At 46.8% G+C, this 25721-nt stretch overlaps 2 protein-coding genes across 6 annotated transcripts in view; one reads left to right on the top strand and one right to left on the bottom strand.

The window, feature by feature from the left end:
- Positions 1 to 14785, bottom strand: part of FHL3 (four and a half LIM domains 3) — a 31633-nt gene extending 16848 nt beyond the window's left edge. Inside the window, exon 1 of one of the 5 annotated variants that reach the window (XM_030038571.2) lies at positions 14570 to 14785. Coding sequence is in view for 2 of the 5 variants with exons in the window: in XM_030038567.2 (XP_029894427.1) it covers positions 429 to 435 (7 nt within the window). In the remaining 3 variants the exon portion in view is untranslated. Of the gene's footprint in view, positions 1 to 428; positions 632 to 14110; positions 14242 to 14569 lie in introns of those variants that run through there. The other 4 variants (XM_030038572.2, XM_030038569.2, XM_030038567.2 and 1 more) reach the window with 4 other exon arrangements.
- A 694-nt stretch (positions 14786 to 15479) lies between these two features.
- UTP11 (UTP11 small subunit processome component) lies at positions 15480 to 20886 on the top strand. Its single transcript, XM_030038574.2, has 8 exons — positions 15480 to 15689; positions 15800 to 15861; positions 16549 to 16651; positions 16910 to 17023; positions 17749 to 17842; positions 18144 to 18274; positions 19863 to 19973; positions 20594 to 20886. The coding sequence occupies exons 1-8, from the start codon at positions 15627 to 15629 to the stop codon at positions 20675 to 20677; spliced, it is 762 nt and encodes a 253-aa protein (XP_029894434.1). The 5' UTR covers positions 15480 to 15626; the 3' UTR covers positions 20678 to 20886.
- Positions 20887 to 25721: the final 4835 nt, after the last annotated feature.

The raw sequence follows: 25721 nt of genomic DNA, 5'->3' as shown, positions 1-25721 counted from the left end.
CAAGGAAACCTACATGAAACGCATTTGTTACAGATTAAAAAGGAACCAAAAGGTCAGAATTTTAACTGAGGCTCCTCCCATGACAACTTTCAGGTAAAGACCAAGAAGAGTTGATGTTTCAGCCCCTGAAGCAGCAGATATGAAGCAATGCCCCCTTTTTTTTGCTGCAGAGAAGATGCTCCACACTCATTCACTGAAGGAAGCAACAGCAACCTGCTCTCTGACTAGATCGAAAGATTTTCCAAAGCTGTTTGCATGCTCAGGCAGTTTGAGGACCATGAGCTTCACTGCAACAAGATACCACCAACACCCTAATAACCCTCCCTCTGTTCTCCTAACCAACCAGAACAAAAATGCTCTATTTACAAGCTATTTGTCCCAAACTGGCAAACCCCTGGAAACAAAAACTCAGATCAGTTCTCTGTTACCTTGCATTGCAGAACGGGATGGACCAGCGTCAAACCCAACAGCCTCAGCGGCAGCAGCACTGTGAGAAGCAGCGCGAGGGTGGCTCTCCCAATGACTCACACCGCAGACAGTTAGAGCAGGTGCGACCAGCAAGGGACTCTCACTAGTAAATCATCACTTCACTAGCAAAACACTCAAGTGCTTGCCCAGAAACAAAAAGCAGGCACATCATAAACCAGAGGGTGACATCAGCACAGGGATTGCATTTCCTACAGAGGTTTAAATGTCATTACTTGTGACTAGAAATTGGACACTTAAAATTCAAGTTATTCTAAATTTTCATGAGACATAAGAATTCAGATTCCAATTTTGTGTCGATATAGTTCACTTCCAAACCCTTTCCATTTCTGAATGTCATGATGACAGGGAAAAAAAAAAAAAAAGAGAGAACAAGCAAAACTCCTAACAGAAAGTGAAAAGCTAATGAACATTATTATTAGCCTGACTTACCAAGTCAGGTGCTAACCAGGTGAGCCACAGAACTCATTGATTTCCACTGGAAAGGGTCTGTGTTATTCAAACAGCATGATCTACTTGGGACTCAGTAACTCAAAATCTCTGGATTGCCCTCTTCCACTCTTATTCAAAGTTCTGCTCTGTGTCTTTTTCTAAAGTTAAAACTCAAAGCTATCAAGGATCTGAAAGCACTTACTTCATCTACTTCATCATTCCTTAGTTGAGTCATTGTTTCACAGAGCATGAAGCATGATATAGTCTGTGCATACGGTCTAACACCTTCACCAACCTGAAGTGCATTTCTGATTTTCCACATACGGCTCTTCAGGCTCTCCAAAAGCAACACATCCAAGACTTCTACACAGGCACAATGGGCCAGATTTAAACTTCCTGTGAGTTACATGATGTTTGCATAGGGTTGAGAAATGCTAGAAATAAAACTTCTTTTGGCTGAGTTACATGCAACACACTGTACTTTTTGCTATTAATGACTCTTTAGTAAGCTCCACTACTACTCTACATATTCCAGAACCCTCCGAGTTAGGCATCACAGCAATTTTCTTGATACGAAGTGTTCACTGGGTTGAAGGTAGCCACTGAAATGCCTTAAAATTTAAAAGCTGACTTTTCTATTTGAAAATTTCCATGTGCTGAGAAAAGAGGCAGAGGAGAATAACTAATCCACATTTAAGGACACAAGCTAAAGGATTAGTTTCTTTACTTGGAAAGTAGTTTAGCTCCCTGACTCCCTACTGCAAATAACAGAAATATTTATGACGATCCAGTGCAAGACCATAAATGCAAGAGCACTCAGTTTCCACAGATCTGGCACCCCTGTACCTCTCATAGGATTGTTGCTTCCTCAATTCCATAACAGCTGTCACCAGCAAAAACATTATTTACCCTTATAATACCTGCAGGGCAGGGTGTTATTTTATCTCCCTACTGGGATTTGCACCTCAGAGGGTTTTGGCACAAGGCAAGCCTGGTAGAACTAAAAATGGAACCAAGATCCAAGTCCCTGTCCATCTTTCTTCTCCTTCTGAGATGCAGCACATATCCCCGTCAGCCTGGGAACCGTGACACTAATGCATGTTATAGATGTATGTCCAAATAGATTCCACAAACTGAACTCTTGGTGAGAAGCAGGGGAAAAAAGAAGGAAGAGAAAGACATGATCTTTAAGGTCCCTTCCAACTCAAACCATTCTATGACAGACAGACAGAGTGCTGTGCAAAGTACAGTTAATCCAGACTCCAGATCTTTCGACCAAGTAACATCATGCCTTTGCTAGTTGCTCCTACTATTTAAACGTTGGGCTTTAAAAGTGAGCATGCCGAGCTGAAAGAAGGCACTGGAGTAGTGCAGCACCAGGAGTTACACACCAGTTCAAACTGTGTTAGTTCTTGAGACTACAAAAAGCCATGGTTTCCTTAAATCAGGGTAGTGGAATTCCAAGGTGAGGTCAAAAGCCTGGCAAAAGTCAGCAGCTTAGGCTAGTATGTGATGCTGTCAGCATGATGCTGACAGAAGTAGTCCTTGCAGTCAGAGACAGTTCTGGACCCACTTTTTTTGTTGCTGTTCTTTCTTTATCATCTTCACATCCTAAGCAATATCTAGGAATACTGCCATCAGATGCGGACCTCAGAGAGGAATTTTTGTCTTCAACCATGCTGAAGTTAGGCCTTTCAGATAGACATATTATTCAATTTCTTTTGTTTCATTAGAAGAGCCTTAAAAAGCAGACATTTTTCACCAGCAGTACTGAGTTACTATACACGCGGTTTTAGCGGAAAACGGCATGATCTGCAGCCACACATATCTAAACTACAACAGAAATTACCTAACCTCTGATACACTCACATGAGGGAAATCCTGTGGGCTTGGATCATTCAAGAAATAAGGTTGCTTTACAGTTACAAAACCAACACATGTCTAGAATGGGCTCTAAACTGGTAAGATACAGTCTGAAAAATCAACTGCTAATTGTTTTTACAATTTGCATTTTATATTAAAAAACCTCCCAAAGACCTCAGGAGGCAGAGCTCAGCCTGGAAAGGATTTTTATGGTTACACTGTAAACCCACAGAAAGCAAGGATCTAGAACGGAAACAGTTCATTACAGCTAAAGTACTGATCCTGGGTTCTGCCTGAAACGGCTGGGATTATTTCTCCAGTTAAGCAAATTCCTGTTACTGAAACCCACTCCGACATTTAAAGAAACTTGGAGAAGATGCTGAGTAGTCACTCTTCTTCCCAGATAACGAGATCAGAACCGCATTAATTGATGAATTTCTAAGTGAACACTTGAAATTTGGGTAAAAAAATTCAAAATATCAAGGCCGTATTTATATTCTGGGGTAATAATTAAATATTTAATATGTTGTGGTTCCAGTATTCTAGGTTTTTCTATGCACCAAAATATTTAGTCATGTAAAAACCATCTGTAGCAGCTGGAAGCCATTCATTTGGCCCGCTAAGATTCATTAGTTTAAAAATACATAAATAAAGTGTTCATTTTATTTCCAAAAAGCCAACACTGCTGCTTTCAGCTCTGTTAGGGTGCTTGGTGAATAATGCTTATGCAGTATTCTCAGCAGGAGGTATCAGATGCCACAGTTTCACAAATGCATACAAATATCTGTTAACTAAAACAAGTCTTGTATTTAGGTTAGTGCTCTTCAGTACTAACTCAAGTCACTATTCACAGCAATATGAAAACCAGCTTGCAAATAGTTCAATCCCTACTTTTATTCTTTCTCCTATGCTCCCAAATCCCCAGTGCCGAAATCGCCTTTTAAAAATTACTGATGAAATTTATCTTCAGAACTGGTATTCAGATACCTGTGTTAAAGCATTACAAAACATAAGCCTCCATGCATGCCTTTTCTTTCCAAGTAGTTCCTGCATAATCTTCATACAGCTTTTTAAAAATCAAGTAAACAAGAAGCACAGCTGAGATTGTAAAAAAGAGTTGAATTTGGCATAGTATCCATAGGGATCACTTTTCTGGCCAACAGTTTGCAAAGGGTTATTTATTGGATAGCCATTTTTCTTCTGCTGGAAGATGCTGAGGGTTTAGCAAAGTTTCTGCAAAGTATGCAACAGTACTCAGCATTTGCTCAGCTAATGAGTTAAATCCCTGCAGCTCTCCGTTGACTTGAAGATTATGGGTGTAGGAAAAGGGAATGCTCGGAGAGGGGAACTTTCAGCAGTCACCACCAAACTGCGGTTAAAACAGACACCAATGACTCTATTCAGCTCCCAAACCTCAGACAGTTTCCATTTTCTCAATAACAAAGCATTTTTGTGGAATGAGGTAACAGCCTCCATCTGCCAGGTCTAACTCTCCACGAAGATTTCTCAAGAGCCTGGCTGAAGGAGGGCTGGCCAGCTGAGCCGGAGAGGGCTGCAAAAGGCAGGAGTCCCTTACGCCTGGAAAACAAAGGACAAAGCTGCAACAGGACAGGCATGGAGAGGAGACTCTTTGGGACCGTCACACAAATTCTCCTGGAGTTTGTATCAAAAGTAGCCTCAAGTGAGCTCCAACTGGTGCACAGCTGGAGAGTGCAGAAGGTTGAGGAAAGAGTGAGACTTTTCACTAAGGATGGACTGGGGCAGGCAGGAGGGAGCAGAAGACAAACTGGTGCCACAGGTTCAGTGTTCAGCAATCCATCATAAATGTGTCACGAGTACAGAGCTCTGCGACTGAGATGTGAACACAGGTCTGTGAGCACACGTTGCGAGACACACAGTGCCAACAGGAACACAGACACCCTGCTCTCCAGAGGACAGCACAGCTCCTGGGACTGGCTGCTCAAGCTGGGAGATACCCTTCCACACCTGAAATGTTGTGTATCTGAGCCAGAGCAGGTACGCCTCAGAACAGAGGTTGGGAGAGGTTTTTGTTTTGTTCTTGCCTTGGTTTTGTATTTGGCAGCCTGTATCTTAGCCTCTCAATTCCAGGGATGCTGACCACCTATCCATCCTTTTGATTTCAGGCAAAGTCAGCTCAGTTCTTCTGAAAAGCAGACTGTTCATTTAGATTCAGATGAAGATCCTGTCGTGTCCCCCCCCCCACTTACTCTTCCCTCCCTCTGTAAGCAGGCACTTGCTACTCAGCTCCCTTGCAGTTCTGAGACTCTCAGCTCCAGGTTCAACTCATCTCACCTGCCTGCTCTACCAAAGGATGAGCAAGAGAACACCGCAAGCCCAGGCTCCCTCACGCAAATAAAGGTAAAAACCTTGGAACAGCATGGAGAGATGAGGCCAGCTGGAAAGAGCTTGGAGGAAGAGGTGGCTACACAGCACGTAACATCAGGAAAGGATCTTCGTGGTATATGAGAGTCTTCTGATCTATTCCTTGTCCCTGCATATATAAATGTTTAAAAAGCAATGCAGGAAATTCTCTGGGACACTGCAGCAGCTGGTGCAAATGGACAACCTGTGACTCGGGCAGGTCAGAACATACAGGATCCAACTTAGCTACTACTTTGGTAAATAGTGCTGCCAAGAGCAGTTATTCACAGTATTTGGAGCCCCCATTCTGCCTGTGTGGCAGAAGACATTTGAATATAAATTTTAAGAATCACAATTCAGAGGGATTAGAAAACATTTCTAGAAAATCCATTCGGATTGCATTATTTTAGTCCGGTGCATCATGTTTTCTATTTACAAGGACAACAACAAAGATTCCCAAGCAGAAACTGCCCCAAAGCCATTTTGCACAAATTTAATTGAAATTTGCAACCTCCAGGTCTATGATACTACTGCAGTACAAAGGAAGAATCAATGAGGATAGAAATGTAAGTGCAGATAGTCTCATTTAACATTCACCAGAGCATCAGCTTTACACACTTCCGCTATTCTGCCACAAAACTTTGTAGCTAAAGACTCAACAAAAGCAAATACATTTAACCCTGGTGCTATTTAGTCCTAGGGAGATGCTGAAATCTGTACACTCATATATAGTCATGTGCACTAACAAGCAACAAACTCATAAAAACATGTGGAGCAACAGGAACTCAACTCACCTGCAACCCAAATTGAGCAATGTGCTAATTAGGAGAGAAATTTCACTTCCAAAGACGCCAATTCTCTAACCATTAATCTTTATTTCTGCAGATCAGGCACAGCCTCCCAGACACACGCTGATGCAAAACAAGGAGGAGCTTTTTAACATCAGAAGATAAGGGGTATACTCCCACCACTGCTGCTAATTTCCTGAACAGCCTCGTACAACTTCCTTCTCACCTCTACATCTAGTTCTCCCATCTAAAGCAAAAGGCAATTTTTCAGTTGGTTTTCTAAAGGCCTTTGCGTTCCTGTAGCACTTTCTCCTGAAGTTTTGAAAACGTTAATATTGACCTCCTCACTCTCTAGTTTAATACCACATACCCAGCTGGATACCTGGAGAATGCAACTAGAAAGTGGCATACCTTCTTTCCCAGCCAGGACAAAACATTTCCCAAGCCAGTTTTCTTCCTATGAAGAATGCTGCTGTCAAATCTCAAAAATCCATGCTGCTAATACTAGCCTCAGTGCAAGGTCAGCCAAAGAGGACTTCCATCAGAGATGAGCTCTGCTAGAGAAGGTTCCCTGGAGATTATAAGAATAGTACAGTCAAGCCCAGATGGCAACAATGTGCAAAGCACATTTCCAGCAAACACAGTGACTGGGCAGAGGACTATGCAAACTAAAGTCCACCCTGATTTCTGCCATCTGCTAGCTAAACCCTGAAGTCTAGGCTGAGGCCTTTGGGAAAGGTCAGGATAGTCTTACAGGCTCTCAAGATACTGCTTTTGTTCTCACTATTGCTTCTCAATTCCTTCGTTAAAAGATACTAATCTCTCTGTAAGGCAGTTACTTGGAGCCAAGAGTTTAGATATTATTGCAAAACATATGCTTAAAAGAGACTGGAAATGATGTTGGCACTGTTACAGAGGGGAGCGAAGCGCAGCTTTGGGTCAAAACAAAAAAAAATAAATCTAAGCTAGTAAGCAATTCCCATGTGATAGTTTAGGAGAGCCAGCAAAATCTTCTTCTAGAAAGAAAACAATACTGTGAGAACGAAGCTAACAAGAGCTGGCTCTTGGAAAAATAAAACAGCCAGTAATGAGCCAGAGTATTGCCAACAGCACATATCCAAGGGAATCTTTCTGGGAAACCAACCCAAGTCATTACACTGGAAAGCCCTGAGGGACTAGGGAGCTCGAGGCTAAAAGCTGGCAAATTGCTTCATCAGTTAAGGTTGGTCCCAATGTTTTCTACTGCGTAAGAATAATTTGTTTTAGCCTACAGGTCTCTACAGAGCAACGGGTAAATTCAGGCTGCTTCCTCTGGGAAGGGAAACGGAGTGCTCGGCAAAGCCCTGCCCAATGGGACGTTTTTAGGTTTCCCACCATTGCTGACATCCCTTCAGCCCAACACCCAGCCCAGCGCGCTCAGGCTGTTGGCTTTGCTCTCCTCCCTGCGCACCCCTAGTGCTCCTTGGTGCTGCCGCTGCACACCAGGCACCGCCTGCCCATTACCTGGTGGGAAAATCATGCGAGCTATTTCGGCCAGCACTCCACCAGTGAGTGGTTGCCACAAAAATGTGATGACTGTGCCTCCTCAAAAGCATCTTCTGGAGACTCATTCACCCAAAATGGATGCAGTTAGAGCAATTATTCTGATGTATCTTGTTTTCCAGAGGGATAAAGAGAGGACCTTGCTCTCTCTCTCTGTTTCAGAGACATTAGTTAATACACCAGGAAATAGGTACACTGATGCGGAGTGATAAAAGGCAAGGCTTTTGTTTGCAGCCTTCTCTTTCATTTCCAGTCCAGCTACTCAAAGTTACAGGAGTGTACAGAGAGCACAGAAGACAACAAATATGATCTCTAACTGTGCTTCTGTGCTGGCAGAGAAAAATCCTGCATTGGCAGGGGATGTCAAGGTGCTGTCTAATGACTTTCCTCCTCTTCCAACTTCTTTTCTGATTCATGCTGCCATCTTCCTTGCAATTGACCTAAATAACATGTTCAGGCAGCACTGGAAGTATTTCTGCCTCAAACTTCAATAGCAGCAAGATCTCTGCATCTGGAAAGGGTATTTCTCAGGAAAGTCACAGCACAGGTGGCTTAGGAGCATCTTTCCCAAGAAAGGATGAGAAGCACCCTGCCTTGTCTCATTTCACCAGTAAATAAGACTTCCTGGCTGCAGGAGAACAAAGGTTGCCCAGGAGCAAAGAAAACACATCCTACGTCTGTGCCCAAGCCCCAGCAAATCTGAACAATGTGGGCAGAGTATTCAGTTACCTCATTTCCAGGTGTGCTGTCAGCATGAGCCATGACTGGCTTGGGATGAAAGAGGAAAAACTGTTCCTAGATCTGGACTTGTCTGCATCGTTTATGGTAATTATTGCCCAGCAGCCTTTAATCCTTTAATGTCATATCACACTCTCAGCCCTCAGTTTCTCTATAACCTTTTGATCACTGCTTGCCATTCCACTACAGAAGAGGCTGGAGGACAGAGTGCAAGACCGCGCTATCCCACCAGAGCCAAAGGCATGCCAACCCAGGCCTCAGGAAGGGGAGAGCAAAGAAAGCCACTGCAAAAGGACTTTGGCAGGTCAGCCATCTTCAGACACACAGTGATTACGTATGCTAGCAACATACAAGCACTTAAAACAGTTATAGTACCTCTCCAGCTATTCACTTCAGCACCTTTTATAACATAACACAGTACCCAAAAGCACTGCATCACAGGAATACATGGACAATCCAGCCCCCACCACTTCACGGTGGCTTCACACACAGAAAGATTTTTGATCCTCTCCTGATCTCATTCTTTCCTTTACCATAACTTTAGGCACTCCTGATAGCCACGTAGCTATCTCGCCTCCTTACAACCCCCCCCAGACTACTGATCTCAATGTTATCTTACAGCAATGGCCTTCACAGGCTGCGTACTGTGTAAATGAAAAAGTAAAAAGTCAATTGAAAATGCATCTATTGCCAACAAGGAAATGGACTGTGGGGAAATACAGGAAAGTATTCCAAAACTGCATGGACTGCCACCACACTTCCAGCTCCCAAGTGAGGAAGTGCTAGCCTGGGGTTTGCGCACTATACCTTGCAAGGCAGGCACTAGATCCTCAGCAGCCTAACAGATCCCTTTCTGATTCAAAGGATATACATAAATACAGTTGCCCTATCACAATAGAAAGGAAGTTATACTTGATCCGTACCACCTCTTTTTCAGCTAATTGAGCTTCAAAACTAAAGCAGAAAAGATGCAAGCAAAACTCACACATCTTTGTGCTACAGCATGCCTGTTTAGTCCGCAACAGCTAGTCTGTATCTGTTATCTCTACATTTTTTATTAGCTCATGTTTACTTTGGCTGCACATCCAAGCAGTCATTTAAACAGGGTGAGAGAGGAAAATCTTGGACTCTCAACAATGGCCAAGCAGTTTAATCTGCCACTGGGGACAATGACTTGACTCCTATTGGCGTTTAGTGCTGGCAAGGTCAAGTGTAACATGTGCTGAAGGAAGCACTAGGGAAGCAGATCCACGGCCGTTCCAACAACACTGAGCATTTCCTTGAGCTATTCAGAGGTCCCCTTCCCCCTGGTGTGTAGAGAAAACAGCTCCAGCTGTCCAGTCACCTGCACTGGCTTCTCCACTCACTGGATTTATGACACTGGAGGCCGCTAACAGCTCCAGGTTAGATACAGCACATTCCTCTGGCTTACAGCTCAGACATTCAAAACTAAGTTAGGAAGCAGTTAAGATTATGTCCTTGGCATCAGCCACCAGGTTGGTGCTGGAAGATAATTTATATTCCTGAACAGAACTGGCACTGGGCAGGCTGGGCATAAACATCAACAAACTTTCGTCCAGTGATGACACCAATTGGAAGGGTCTAGAGTTAATATTTATCTGTGGTGCTGATTTAAGAAATTTTTTTTGTATTTGAGAAGTTCAAAATACTTTACACAAAAGAACTCTGCAACTTGCAAGGCTAGGACAATCTACAGTAACATATTCAGAGGCAAATAAAAAATGGTATGAGTTAATGTTAACAGTCAGATGACCATAGACCAAATAAAGCCAAAGGGAGACTGCACTAAGAACAAGAACATAAATTTCAGGATTTTTATTCCATTGCTATTTGGATTCTGTGTTAACATATTTCTAAATAACTCTTGATTAACTTAGCCCTAATGGACATGTCTTTCTGATTCCTCCCACAGTAACATTATCCTCTTGGTGGACTCCTGTTGAGTAAGGGCAGAATCATTTGTTAAAACTGTTCTCCATTTAGCAAATACCAACAGACAGAAAGTGAGTCACTCAGCAGAGGCAATTCTGCTAGGATGAAATACAGGAAGGTGGAAGCCATGTGGCATTCTTCAATTTCCCCTTTCCCTTCACAATCAGACCCTTGATATTTTCTTCAACAGGAAAACTGACACTCCTCCTCCCTGTAAACTGCTGACAATTGTGTTTTACACCTGGCAAAACCAGTGCAAAACGGAAGGAAGAAAAGAAACAAAGACCAAGGACTTTTCTCAGCAACTACATCTCCTCAGAATGCAGCATTTTTCTTTCCAACTGTAGCTAAAGACCCACCACTTCTTAATGGACGAAGTCTAGTAACTACGTATCAGCCTTCATGGGAAATGCCACCTCCTCTGTCCAATGGCTGCAGAACAGAGAGCACTGCAGCAGCTTCATGGCAGCCGCTTCACAGAGAGCAGTCAGAGCTGTCAAGTCTGGCTGTGGGACACAAGTCCCACTGAAACCAACAAAGCACGTGCAGCTGAACCCCTTTGCTTGCAAACTTTCAGCCCTTGTACTTGAACGACCTATCCTTTAAAAGTGATCCTAAACTTTTGGTAGCAATCTGAAGATTAAATAATACTGGTAAAGTTTCTCTGCCCCCTAACAACGGGTCTTTTCCCTTTCCTAGATGCAGCTGGTTTCTACTGTTATAGCTGTCCTTTTTTTTTTTTTTCTTTAAACAGAGTAAACCATTTACATCTGTTTTCATGACATCACCAGGCAAAACACTATCAAGTTCTTTCTGAATTTTTCCAGTTTGGCCATCGAAATTGCACCTATTTCAGCAGAAATAGTCAAAGTCCCCTGAGGAACAAGGTGTAGCAGCTTACGCTCTGGTGTCAAATGCTGAGCAAAACTGCAAATGTCATTCGCACCACCTTCTTGCCAGACCAAGCTGGGTGCTCCGTAGTGGGCACAGGCAATCCAAGAACAGCAGATGTCGACCAGGGATACCGAACACCAGAGGAGAAATGCTTTCCTTACTTGAGCAATTAGAAGAAATTATGCTGTTTCCCAGTTAAGAAGTTTGGCTTTTATTCAGACAAGCCAGCCAGTCAGCCCCCACTTTTCTGTAAGCACCTTCATTGTCTATGGAAACTTTCTCACACGAAAGGTGAAGCAGAGACAGAAAGGTTTACACTCACGTCTGTCTCCCAAGGCTACTGCTGCAATTAGGGCTCTTGAAGCATGACCTCATGCAAGCTACGGACAATGAAAATCCTACAGACATAAGCGAGGACCCCAGAGGGCCACCATGAAAATCTTGTCTATCAGTGCTGTGACTACCATAAAAGTCCTTTTCCAGGGAGAGAGGGTGGGAATCACTTGAGCACTAAAAGTAATCAATTTATTCCATTTTCCGCTGGCATTTCAAAAACCAGCAGGCCATGTAACAGCATCAGCTCAGCCACAGTTAGGAACACAGTAGAAAGCATCTTACCTCATAGAGCAAGCAATAGAGCAAGTGGGTCCTGGCTGTGAACAGAACCAAGTGCTTCCAAAGTTGGTGCACTGGGAATTTCAGTAACCTGCCTGCAGAGAAGTTTTTCCTGGCTCCATCAGTTAAGGGTTCACCTCTGTCTTAAAGCTGGTAGGTCCAAAACCCAGAAGAACATCACTGAGCTGATACCTCTCAAATCTATTGACCAGTGAACACTACCTATAGCCACACAAGGCTGGCACTCTACAGGAAAAAAAAAAAGCATGTGTCATCAGGGCAACCACAATGACATGGGCCAGGAAAGAGACTCCTGCCTTTCCTCCCCATGATGATCTTGGAGAGCTGAGCCACCCAGCTGCCAGCTGTGTCCTCAGACAGCAGGGCTGTTTCAGAGTCCGCTCCAAAACGAACTGCAGTGTAAACAGGAAGCAGAGCTGACAGCAGACATGCTGCAGATGGCTGCAAATCCTGCAGAGGGAATGGCAGTGACCTACCGTCCTCCCAAACACCAAGGAGCCAGCCTGATCTTCAGCACACTAGTCACCACTCAGCTCTTCAGGTGCTATTCTGCAGGCAGGGGAGATGTGCAGATTTTCCCCCAAGAGGCACCTCAGAAACATCCAAGATGGAACGACAGCGGTGCTTCAGAAGCTGAGACCATGGAACTGTTCACAGGGCTTCCTGCTAGGGAATTCTGGATATTTCCAAACACCACCCTGCCTTTGGTGTGTCCCCACCACTCCCTATGTACAGGTTTAAGGAGTTCTTATTCCAAACCATACTTTTTGCTGTAGAGCATTCACTATAATTAGTGCCCACAACTAACTATATTTTTGTCTCCTATGCTCTGCCACCAGTATACAAAATTACAGACCTAGCTGGGTAAGAATTAAAGTAATGCTCACAACTCTGTGCCTCTAAGGAAGGAGCTGGCAAGAGAAGCAAGAGAACCATACGGTCTCCATCCTAGGAAAAGGAACAAAAATGGCACAAAAGAAAGACAGGAGAAATGTCAGACTTCCCCTTTCCTGCTGCCCTGCTGATGGCCTGCCTATCAGGAAGTTAAACCACACTTTGACAAAGCAAATTAGGGAAATGTGACAGCTTCAACACCTTTGTGAACAACAGAAAAATATTACTCATGCCAAAGGCAGATACTTAAATATGAGAGACTCCTAAGGAAATGGACAAGAAAATGCTTCTCAAAAATTAACAGTAAAGGAATATTTGACAACCACACATTCATGGCAGCTAGAAGAGCCACAGATTTCTAATGATTTCGTAGAAGAGTCAGAAAAGTAAAAGAAATCTCCCCGCACTCTTCCCTAGCTGTTCGCTAGTGGCCTGTGCTGCCACCAGGATACTGCATTCATCAGACCTTTGGCCTGGTCTAGGGTGGCTTTCCCTGTGCTCCTATAACGGGTTTTCTACTTTGGAAAGATTTCTTTGTGATTTCCAAAACTGGGAAACAGTGAACGTACTAAATTCAAATCTAAGTATAGAGACTTCAGTATCAAAGCCTGCACTGTGAAGGTAAGTAACCACCATCATATGCCATCCATTTGAGCTTTGAGTCACTAGAGAGTAATTCCTACTAACATGCTTCACCCAGGCTAACTATAAAGTATATCCAACATTTCCATTAATCCTCATGAAAGAGTCAAAGCGATTACTGTAACAGCAAGTACAAAACACCGACAACACTGGAAACCAGGAAAGAAAACATTACCTGTAAGAAAACATAACAATCTGAAACAAAACTGTGTTCAGTGAAAAGACATTTTTAAAAGAAGCTGAGCTATTTTTTAATAGCAAGGTTCAAACTGTAACTTTTGAGTCTTTGTTTAACACTCACACACACAAACAAAAAAAAAAAAAGCAAGGCTTTGAGTAGTCTTTCCCCGTACCTACTCTGGGATTCTCTGGAAAGATAGCGACCATTTAGGATGTGTTGACTATTTCTCTATGCTACGTTTGAGCATTTGGTTTAAGTTTACTTCCGAGTTTTATTGGTTAAGTTTTGGAGCTTTCTTAATAAAATACCAGTTAAGCATTGCAACTATACAGTCTGGGAGAGAGAGAGAGACACGGCCGAAAGATTTGTTTTTTCCTTCAGAAAACGGTGCAAGCTCTGCTTCCCAGAACGCACCGAAGCGGAGCTCTGAGGGCGAGCCACATCCCGGGTAACGACAGACCGAGCCCAGCCGGGATGCCCGTCCCCGCAGAGCGCCGGGGACACCGGCCGCGGAGGCACCTTCCCTTCCACCCCCCCCGGCCCGCCACCGCCCCGCGACCGCCCCGACCCGCCCGGGGCCGCGGGGGCCAGAGCGGGCGGCAGCGGCGGCTCCCGCCGCCGTCCCGAGCTCCCGCCGCCGGCCCCCCCCACCGGCGCCGCCCGTCCCGTCCCGACCCACCTGGTCGGTGTCCCGGTGCCGCGCCCCCGCTTGCTGCTCGCCCGGCGATGGGCAGGCTCTGCGCGGCGCGGTTCGGCACTGCTCCCCGGCCCCGCGGCGCGGAGCCCGGCCCGGGGCGGGGCCGAGGGGCGGCGGGCTGGGCTGGGCTGGGCCGGGCCGGCGGGCTCGGCCGTCTGGTGCCCGCCCCGTACAGGCACTCGCCCCGAGAGCCGGGAGCTTTTACGCCGCCGCCGCCGCCGCCTGCGAGTGGGACGCTCCCGGCAGCGGGGCCGCCTATCCCCGACCCCCGCGGGAGGCTCCCCGCGCGCCCCGTGAGGCAGCGGGGCGCGGCGGAACCCCCCCTCCCCGTCCCGAGGCCGCCGGCCCGGCGCTAATCCCCTCGCCTCCCCGTTCGCTTCCGAGCGGCCACACCGGAGCCCGCCCGCCCCCCCCCCGGGCCGCGCTTCCCCGCTACTCAGCTCGGCGAGGCGCGGGGCCGTCCGCAGGACGGGGGGGGAGCGGCAGTGGCGGGCGCCGGGAGACCCGGCCGGCCGCGGGCTCGTCTGTCGCCGAAGGGGCAGCGGGGAAAGACGCCGGCTCCCGCCCCGTAGGGGAGCCCCCGTCTACGGCTCCCGGCGCCGGGCACAAGGCAGCCCCGCGGAGCCTCCCCGCCGCCGCAGCCCGTCGCCTGCCCTGCGGCTCCCCCTCCCGGGAGCGGCGGCTCCCGCCCGGCGCGGCTCTTCCTCCGCCCAGCCGCGGGCTCGCAACCGGCCCCACGGCTGAAACGCACGGCGGGGGGTGGGGGGGGCCCAGCCGCGCCGGCCCCCGGGGCTGCGGTTCAGAGCCCGGCCTGCGCGCCGCGGGAGGGCGCGGACAAGCCCTGCCCGGGCCGGGCGGGAGCCCCCAGCGGCGGCGGGGACCCCTGCCCAGGAGCCGAGCCACCCGCAGCCGCGGGCCCGCGCCCTCCAGCCGCCCGGGGCCGCTCCCGCCCAGGCCCGACGGACGGGGCCCAGCCTCCGGAGCGGGCTCGGCCGCCGAACGGCAGCAGCCCGCGGCGGCAGAGCAGCGCCCGGGGCGCGGCCGAGAAGGGCTGCGGGGTCCCCGCGCTCCTGGCCGGACTCTCGGGACCGTGCGCCGGCTCCCCCGGGGGAAGGTCGGCTCAGTCCGAGCCTCGCGCCCGCGCAGCACCACCGCGGCTTAACGGGGCTGCGCTCGGCCTCCCGCCGCGGCTTTGAAGGGACGAAGGGGGCGGCGAGGCCCAGCCGGGCAGGAGCCGCGCACCGGACCGCGCCGTCGCCGGGGAGACGGCGCCACCGCCCGGCGAGCCGCGCGCCCGACCTCTGACCCCCCGAAGCCCCGCCCCTTCCGGCCTGTGCACGGCGCCCGGCGTTTCACAGCGTGGGGGCTGCAGCGGCGGCACCGGCACCGGGGGGACCGGGCGAGGGGCTCTGCGGGCCGGGGCTGGGGCCGAGCAGGGGTACCGCGGGGCCGGAGGGCCGAGGCCCGAGGCCCGTGTCAGGCGAGCGGGACTGCCGCCATGTCGGCCGCCTTCAGGAAAGCCGCTAAGTCGGGGCAGCGCCCGCACCGCGAGCGGGCACAGGTCAGTGCGCTGGGCTGGGCCGCCGTCCCCCTCGGCCGGGCGGGGCCCGGCCCCGCTGCCGGCGGCCGGTGGCGGCGGCCGCCCACGCCGTTCCTTGCTTTTCCTCCTAGCCCGCCTGCCGGAAGAAGCTGGGCCTGCTGGAGAAGAAGAAGGACTACCGGCTCCGCGCCGAGTGAGTGGGGCCGCGGCGAGGGGAGGGTGGCCTCGGGGATGGGGGCAAGGCAGGCGGCCGCTGCGGGCGGGGGCGGCCGGCGGCGCTCGCGGGTGCCACCGGGCTCTGGAGCGTTGGCCTCCGGCCGGGCTGGTCCCTGCACCGCGGTGGTAGAGACGGGAAGAGCCAGCGCGCTCGGCTGCATGGGAACCGGTGTACCTGCTCCCAGGTAGCAGGCGCGTCCGTGGAAGCAAGGGCGACGTGCACGGACAGTTAAGTATCCCTGTGGTTGAGTTGGAGGGAGAGGGAACGTGGAGGGCGAAGGCCCCACAAAATCGTTCTTACTGTGATTAATACAAAACCTGTAAGCGTTATCTTCCATTTTTAATGGCTGATTCTGTAGAAGATCTGGGAGTCCTAAGCAGCTCGGTAAGCTTTGCAGAATGGGTGAACACGTTTCTGTTACTCCTCTAACACTTACTGTTGGACGCTGTTCCTTTCCAGCTTTGTTAAGGAATAAACTGTAAAGCTAAAGTCACTAGTTGGTGTCTAGCTCTGTATGTGGAGCCTGGTCTGCTCCTCAAAGCTCTGAGCATCACTTTGAAGGACTCGGCATCTCATCAGGGAGTGTGAATGTGGAGAAACTGCTGAACAACTTCTGTATGGGTTTGTTTGGTTTTTTTGTTTGTTTTTTTTTTTTTTCCCTAGTGACTATCACAAGAAACAGAATGCCCTCAGAGCACTTCAAAAGAAAGCTCTGGACAAGAATCCTGATGAGTTCTACTTTAAAATGATACGTGCAGAGCTCCAGGTGAGAATCTAAATTGCCTTCAAGCAGGGTTACACTCTGTTGCTTTAAGTAACATCATTTGTTTTTCTACCTTGTTTTGTTTTTAATTTATGAATTAGTAAATAAATTAGAAGACTTGGCTTGGTGCCTTTGGAAAGCTTTGAAGAAATTGAGGGGCAAAGGACAAAAAAGGTTCTTTTGCTTTGATTATTAGGACCCATAGTACACTATAGCTGGAATGGTATCTGTCTGTAAGTGCTATGTTCCATCTGGTTTTAGGATGGAGTTCATACAATAAAGCAGCCAAAGGATGAAGTGACCCCCGAACAGGTGAAACTGATGAGGACACAGGATATTAAATACGTGGAAATGAAAAGAGTGGCAGAAGCCAAGGTAATACTTCTCTTTTTCAGTGTTTTCCAGTTTGCTCAGAATTGTTCTTTTTATTGTGGTTTTTTATTGGTTTTGGCTATTATGTTTATTTTTAGTGAAATCTGATTTGTGCAATACTGGACATGATAGATGGGAATATCAGTGGAGCTCTGTATATAGAACCTAAAGGTATACTGAATAATAAAAACTGTACTGTGCCTTATTATAAAACATGGCAATTTCTTATGTAAATTTCAGACATTAAACATGTACTCTTGCTTCTCATATTCATAAAGAATTGAGGATTATTGTTACTGAAGTGGGTTGTTTGAATTCGGTAGGCAGGCAATCAACAGAAATATGACCCACTTCTGAAAATGTTTTATGCTCTGATGTTGATCCACACACCATCACTGCAGATAAAAAATTAAAGTCAGCTTTGAATTTTCATCCACGCTTTTGCTAGTGATTTCATGGTAATCATTCCTACTTTGTCTGCCATACAGATAACTTACTGTTCTGAAAATTGATTTGTACGTGTTTGGCTGGGTAATCCAGGAAATTGCTGTTAACCTCTACGCGAAAAGGTTATGAAGACATGACATAAATATAGACTAGATGTATTTTCAAAGATTAAAAAAAAAAAAGGAAGAGTTCAGATGCTTGAGAAACAAACAGGAGTTTACTTCAGGGAGACATTACTGACAGATGTTTGCCAAGACAGATTTAACTTTTCTTTCCTCCAGAAAATCGAGAGGCTGAAGTCGGAGCTCCATCTGCTGGATGCTGAGGGGAAGAAACCCAACAAGCACGTGTTCTTTTTCGATACCAAAAAAGAAGGTAAGCTTTAAATAAGTTTTATCAGAAAACTTGTTCCATGATGTTTTATTGTAGGCTGTTTAAAATAGTATGGTGCTTTCTTTATGCTGTTATCATTAAAAAAAGGTGTTTTTTTTCAGGAATAATAATTCAGGTGCTCTAGAATCTCTTTTGATTACTAGATAAGACCTCAGTTCTGCAGGAGCTATGTTGCTGGGGCTTCCATCGCTGACTGTACTTAAGCTACATATTTGGAAGGTTTGCTGAGCATTAGTCCAAGAAGTGCATATAAGTTTATTCCTAAATTTCTTTTTATTTGTAGTTCAGGAGTTTGATATTGCAACTCATCTGGATACTGTTCCAGAGCTTGTAGACAGAGTGTACAACCGACCGACCATTGCAACGTTAGAGAAAGAGACACTGAAAGGAGCTACTGATCCTGCCCGCTTAAAGGTAGTTTGTCCTGCCACTATTTGTATATAGTTTTCTTAATGTTTTACATCTTTCATATAATAAGCACTAAAGAGGATTCATTGGACCATTGTGGAGGAGAACAAAGTTGTTCTGTTGTCTTAGAATTTTTTTTGGTGACACAAGCCTGTAGTGGATGTCACTTAATCATCAAGTGTCTGGAGCCTATAGTCAAATCTTCTCCTGGATCGACATGGAGAACTTGTTCTGTTGTATCCCAGTCCACTGTGGATTATAAATCAAGAGTTGTGACGTATGGGCCAGAAAGGAATGCTGTAGATATGATTAGGCAGTTTCCTTGGCAAAATTGATCTATTTCTTCTCCATTACATGACATACACCTATGGGACTACCTTTTCAATAGATTGCTGCAGTTTTAAGTGTGATTTTTGCAGCATCCACTTTTAGGTCTCCCCTCACACCTCCCCCAAAACCCTTGCACACCTGAATAGCGATGTGAAGAACCTTACTGCAACATAGGTATATGTATTGTTGGGTTTCTGATCTTCTGAAGTTGCTTGAGATTCAGGATTTGTCACCCCTTTTTTCTTCGTAAAGGGATTTAAGCTATAGTCTCATTTCCTGGCTTTCCTAATTTAAAGTGTTTCATGATCCTTCAGGATGAATTGCTTACGCAATCAGCTTTGATTCTGATGTTTTAATATCACAGCACTTCTGTCCTAGAAGTAGCTACACATGGCTTTAACACTGTAAATAGTGCGTAATTAGTTTAGATATATTGGGCAGTCCTAGAAGCTTGAGTTGGTATGTATAAGGTAAAAACAAAGTTGTCTAAAATTGCTGATTGGTAAATTTGTAACCTGTTGTTTTCTGAATCAGATGTCAGATAACAAACACCCTGTGGTCCCTTTCTTCTTGCCAGCTTTCTCAGTTTGGCTTGTCAGTAAAGCAGTTGGACAAGTTGTAGACTGACAAGTTTTCTCCTCTAAATCTCTGAGTCATATTTTAAGCCTGTTGGGATCTGTTCTCCTTAATTTAATTACTTAAATCACACCTGCAGTAATACCATTTTTGTGGTGGGAAAGCCATCCGTGCTTAGTAAGTAAACATGACCAAACAAGTTGCATTTTGGGAGGCCTCTGTGCAATTTCTAAGCACTTCAGGAATTGGTCTCTGGTCTCTTTTTTTTTTTTTTCCTTCCGCCCCCCAGATAAATTGGGTTTTTGTTAGGGAGTTAAATGTTATCTTGCACTCAACATTGAAATTAAGAGGATTTGGAAAAATGAAATTCCAGCCATGTACTGAACAAGGTTACACAGCATCTAAACTAGGTTAGAAGAGGTTTGGTTTTTTTGTTTGGATTTAGGAGATTAAAACAAGCACAAAGAATTAAGTCCTAACTAGAAAACCTCTAGTATGAAAATCAAGATGTTAAAACAGTTCTCTGGAATCTAGCCACAGAATTGAAGCAGCATTCTTTAGTATGATTATGATTTAAAAATGTAAAAAATGTTTGTGAGGTCCAAGTGCCTCAGAATAGGTCAGTTGTAGGCCATAGTGTCTTGTTCCTCTCTCTCTCTTAAAAAAAACTTTTTTTTTTCTCCTCCAGAAATTAGCCCAGCAAAGGAAGAATCAGTATGACCTCCTGAAGCAGCGCATTGAAAGAGAAAAGGCCATGTTTGTTATTGCACAGAAAATCCAGACACGTAAAGATCTTTTGGTGAGGGATTTAGTTCTGGTTCTTTGAATCTATTTTGTTAAGGTCATTAGGTCTAGTTTTGTATGTATGCATTTCTTCACTCTGATTTTATGCTGACACTACCCAATAACTCCTAAAAATAAGTAATCCTCTTTTAGTATGTAAAAAGCAAGGAGATGAAGCATTCCAGTTGTGCCATGGCTAGTAAATCATACCTGCTAGTCCAACTCTTACCATGTCAGCAAGGACAAAGACTCAACTTTGAAGCGGTGCTCACAAGTCTTTTCTAAAATACTGTTGCCAGCTTTCAAGTACTGAATTAATACTTTCAAGTAGCAGAGATGAGGAACTGCTTCTGTAGGTTACAAGATCTTAAAAATCCCAATGATCAAAAAGTTATTTGTCTCAATGGGACTCGCCATTCACTGGTGCTTGTGAACAAAACAGATTGTACCTGACAACCTAAAGGTGGAAAGAGCAGACAGAAATATAATTCCCACCTAAACAGTGGAAAGTGACCATTTTTCACTAATGCCTTATCAGTCCTAGCCAGGGACTTTCTTATTTATATGAGGGTGGGTTTGGTTTTTTTTTTTCTTCTTAGATGCCAGCAACTATTTCTTTCTTGTTCTTTTTTCCAGGACAAAACTCATAAAGTAAAGGTGAAGAAAGAGACAACAAATGGTCCAGCTATTTACAAATTCAAATTTCAGCGGAAACGTTAGCTGTTCCATTAAGTAATTGTTACCATCCTTGCTTAGAAAGAAAGAGGGTTGTCCTTATGAAGGAGGAGTAATACCCCATATCAGTTTGTTTTTCACTGCAGCCTAGCACTTTGTTAAAACAAATTACTGTGGGCCTGTGGTAGCCATAAATATATTGTATCTAATTAATTGATTAATAAATCAGAGAGTTTGTTCTCTTGGTATTTACAGTGGGAAGCCACAAGAGGTGCCTGAATGTCCTAGTAATACGCACCATAAACAATCCTTGAAAAGGCAAGGTCAAAATCCAGAGGCTGGGCGATGGGTTGCACACAGCACGCGGACAGACAAGGTGCTCTGGGATTGTTAGTTCAGCTCTGTGACCGGTGACCGTGACACATCCAAAACTGTAAGAGATTTCAAGTCAGCTTTTTTAGGTATCTTTTCAAGCAGGTTAAAGTTGAATTATTATCTTTCTAATCACTCCCCCCCCCCCCCAATCCCTCTTTAATTTTTCCATTTTGCTTTATCTGCACAAAGTATTTCACTTCAAAGTGTAAGAGGTGAAAGGCATTGCTAAGGGCGCATTGCTAAATTGAGGCACCATATTAGCCAAAGACTATCCTGTCTTCTCCTGTACAACGGGGTAGTGCCCGTGCCGTACCGAATTTCCAGTGTTGCCTCCCAGGTTCCAAGAGAGGCGATACTGAAGTTCATGTATAGGGAGAAACAATCCAGAAGCCAACTGCGGGACAAAAGCTTGTCCTCTTTGTTTAGACCATGCTGGTTGCAATGTTGGTAGTTGGAAGGGGGAACAATGAAGACACATCCTTGAGTGTCCTGGAGCAGTTCGGGCAAGTTAAGAGAGCCTGGGCGTAAACATTCCTTTTCTTATCTCTCTCACTTGTACTATGTCTGCCAACAAGCAGCACATGCCCATGCAAGATGGTGGGGGAAAAAAAAAAAAAAAAAAAAAAAGATGCTCTTCTTGAGCTCTTCCCACTTTGGGAGTTTTCCTGGCTTCTCTTGGATGAAATATGACTTTTTTACGTGCTCAGATGCAGCTTCAGCCATTGTTTCTGCCATTGCAGAGATTCCCAGCTTGGCAACAGTTGTGGGGTGAATTTTTTTCTGGGAAGCATTAAGGGAGGCAGCATGCTTTGCTCTTAAAAGCAGTTGAGATGCTCTCGCGCAGAAGGTGCAGTTTGGCCGTTCCAGCATTCAGGGCACGCTGTGAACCACCTGCCGCCGTGTACCCAGGAGTGGAAATGAAACGCGCCGCCGGGAGGGCGTTTCTCCTTCTCCTTCCTCACCGGAGAACACCGGCACGACGGAAAGTTGCACCGGTTTTTTTTCCCCATGAAAGCGACTTCCCCGCCGCCGGCGGAAGCGGCGAGCAGCGGCGGTGAGAGCCCCGGTCCTCCGAGGAGGCCGCTGGCCGGGCCCGCCCGGCAGGGGGCAGCAGCGCCCCGCGGCGGGGCGGGAGGGAGGGGGCCGGGGCCGGGGCCGGGGCCGCGCCGCCTTGCTCCGCGCCGCCTTGCTCCGCGCCCGGTTTCCGTCAGCCCGGCGGGGCCGTTGCCGCCTTCGCGCCCTGCTTCGCCGGTGAAAGGGTTTCGGCGGCCGGGCGGTAACGAGAGCGTTGGCCGCGTCTCGGTTTGTCGCGGTCTTCGAGGCCCCGGAGCCCGCGCCAGGAGAGCAGGCGGCGTTTCCTCCGCCGTTGTTTCGAGCAGAGCCTGGAGATGCGATGAGCGTAACTCGCTGGCTCGGAAAGCTTAAGCTGGCACTACTCGGAGAAATACGAAGAGCGAGAGGCATGAAAAGCAAGCTAGATCTTAAGAAAACTGTCAAGTTCACCTGCGTTTTGGGGGTTCCTTTTGATTGTTTTTAAAACGTACATCGAGGCCCCCACTACACTGGCTGGGTGTCCTTGCAGCGAAATCTCCTTTAGATTGAGATTTAAATGGATAAATATTTGATCCTTATCCCTGATTAATTTTACCTGCATCCAGAGAGTTACTGGAAGGGATGGGAAAGAAAAACAGCAATTCCACTGGAAGACCCTGAAGGAATTACTGTCTGGCAGGAGCTGAAAAGTAACAACCTGACCAAGAACAGCTAATTAATTAGCCTGATGCTCAAAATGCCTGGTGCGCCTCCAATCCCATTGGTAGATCAAGTGTCGCAATGGGCACAAATGACCTAATCCCTGGAAGAGAGCCATCTCTTCCCAGTAAAGGAGCAAGATATTATGGGATGCAGTGGGCGGCTGCAAGGCTTTGAGCAGTCAGTGCTCTCACCAAGGAAAATTATAGGTTGAGTACCATACCGCTTATTCTTCTGGTGGCAGTTCTCATCTGTCCACTGGCATGCCAGAGCTGCAAGCTTTCAGTGAAGACACGACAGTTTCATGTTTGCTGCACAGGATATGAAGAGCAAAAGCAGTGCCCGTTCTGAGTTACTTTTGCATGGGAAACCATGAAGGTCTTTCTTAACAAAAGGAAACCAGAGCACCGCTATGTCCATGGTGTTACATCAAGCAGAGTTCTTGCTGGACCCTGACCACGAATCCAGTCGGCCGTGGAGTGGTTTATCATCTTGTGGCCACAACAGACTGAAAGGAGGTGCCAGCTGTCGTGCACAAACACGTTTCACCTCCTCCTGCCTGCAACAATCAAGGATTTGGTGGGTGCTGATCATTGAACTTCCACCTTAGCAGACAGGGCTGACTCACACCTACTGCCCTGCAGAGCTCCCAACGGCTACCAGCAAAAAACCTGCACCATCTCAAAGAGCAAAACCAAAGTTCTTTTATCTATCTATCATCTGACCAACATCGTTGTTGCATTTCGTGGTTCAGTGTCCAGAGAAACATTCAGGCAGTTAATGCTGAAAATGCCATCACAGGTTAAATACTATCTTTTGGTACCAAGACCCAGCTCCCTACAGTGCAGATGAATGGGAAATGGGCTGCCTGCTGGAAGGGAGAATCATTTTGATTTTCCTTGGCAGACAAGCCTGTGCATTTTTGAAAGTGTGGGGAGCAAAAATGGTGCCCAGGTTCTGTTTGGCCATTTCTCAGGAAGATGCCCAGTCCCATTTCACATCTTGAAATAAACTGGACAGGAGCTATCTGAAAACAGCTTCCCACATCCAACATCACACTCCAAAACAATTGACGATTTGTGGCAATAAACAGGGACAAGGAGGGGTTTATGGAGAGCATTGGATTCTCCCCTCAGCTTCACAATTAACCTTTAATAGAGAAGCTGGGTGCTTATTCATATGGCAGCTATCTGCGTGCACTTGCACAAATCCTTGTTAATGCTAATTCCACATTTAAAAAAAAAAAAAACAAAACGCAAAATTTGTGGGTGCAATCACAGAATGACTTCAGGCTGCCAAACGAAAAAAGCCAATATATCAGGGAGGCAATACTGGAAGTATCATCTTACAGGACTGTCATGTGAGAATTTATCTGGAACACCATGTGCAGGTCACCAAGATTCAAGAAAGATTAGTTGACAATGGAACAGATGAAAGAGCCTCTAAGCTGCAGAAGAGAGTTGAGAGTCTTACAAACAGGACTAGGTCTTGGCTCCTTCAGCCTAGCAAGATAAAGGCTGTACAACTGCCTTAAAAAGATTACAGACAGCAATGGCATGAACAAACTTATGGCAGAGAAAAAGCACTGGCAGAGACACAACTGTGTATGAACTGCCCAGGGACAAATTTGGGCTGGAAATGATGTTTGCCAGGAGGTTCTGGAAAAGCCTCTATCTCTAAGAGGTACTTAAGAAAGAACATTGTTTGCATCTAGGGTTATAGGATACGGCTGTAAACGGTTCTGGTGCAGGGCGGTGTCCCTGTGGGTCAGTCACCGGACCCAACAGTTCCCCCCAGGGCACATCACAAGGGGCCGAACCCTTCCCTTCAGTTCATCTGTCAGACCTTGCTCTTGGTTTGGCTCCCAAAGCCCTCAGCTTAGTTTCCTCATCCTAAAGCACTGAAATGTTTCTTGCACGGGTCTGGGAAGAATCAATACCTTGTAACTGAACAAAACACCCAGCCCATTCGACCGCAGTGTGAGATTTGAAGCAAGACATTGGTGGGATCTGCCATCCTCTAGCTGGGCCCCTGTGGGGAAGGACAGAGAGAAACAGCCCACAGATATTTTCTGCTTGTGGTAATTATAGTATCAAAGGCTGAACCAACAGGTTCTTTAGCAAGGAGATTCCCTGCAGCTTGCAAGATACAGATATCAAAATACCCCACAGATTCACAGCTCAGGTTTCAGGTGACTCAGAATAATATTGTGCCATATAATAATTTCATGTAATTCCTTGTTCAAGCTGAAGAACTCAATTGATAATGACTGTCTATAAAAGTTAATAGTAAGCTACATTAAAACGCTCGCAGGATTATCTCTAGGCAACTGCAACAATATATTACTAGCAGGAGAACCATCACCAGCCCTTAGGCTTCACTGGTGGTTTCCTGTAGGCCCCATTTTCCAAACCTGAACCAGACTGGAGACCAGCACAGTGGGATCTCTCGCCCTGTCCCTGGGGCACAGCAACAGAAGCCAGCATGCCGCGGGAGGCACCCGAGCCCCCCATGGGCAGCAACTGCCAGGTCTGCACCAGCAGCTTGGTGCTGCAGCAGCCAGAGGGACATTCGGAAACCCCAGAGCCCTCCCCACTGTTTCTTTCAGCAGAGCAGAGCAGGGAGGCTTTGATCCCACCCATCCTACCACCCGTGCCCTTAGGTGCTGTACTGCGTGTTATGAGTCCACTCACCGTGAGCCCAGCAGTCAGACAGCCCAGAGTCCCAGCAGCTCCCACTCGCCGTCCAGATGCTGCTGTCCCGGGGTCACCAGCAGGATGGTGGTCTGGGCGTGGGATCGCATGTGTCTCCAGCTGGCAGGACCGGCTGCCCTGGCTCTGACTGTCATTAAGACCCTGCTGTCCCTACAGCGAGGTTCAGCTAAGGTGACTTGCCCAAGGGCACCAAGGAGAAAAGGGTGGTGGAGTTCCTTCACTCAAGCCCGAGCAGCTTCACAGCAGGG

The sequence above is a fragment of the Aquila chrysaetos genome, chromosome 16 (assembly GCF_900496995.4).
Source record: "Aquila chrysaetos chrysaetos chromosome 16, bAquChr1.4, whole genome shotgun sequence".
NCBI lineage: Eukaryota > Metazoa > Chordata > Aves > Accipitriformes > Accipitridae > Aquila > Aquila chrysaetos.
Note: the sequence above shows the minus strand (reverse complement) of the source record. Positions and strands in the feature narration are given on the sequence as shown.

Bases quoted from the DNA above. Each gene is read 5' to 3' on its own strand.
- UTP11 (XM_030038574.2), top strand. From the start codon at position 15,627: ATGTCGGCCGCCTTCAGGAAAGCCGCTAAGTCGGGGCAGCGCCCGCAC. The intron at 17,024-17,748 runs GTAATACTTCTC...TCTTTCCTCCAG, and splicing joins AAAGAGTGGCAGAAGCCAAG to AAAATCGAGAGGCTGAAGTC. The intron at 17,843-18,143 runs GTAAGCTTTAAA...TTTTATTTGTAG, and splicing joins TTTCGATACCAAAAAAGAAG to TTCAGGAGTTTGATATTGCA.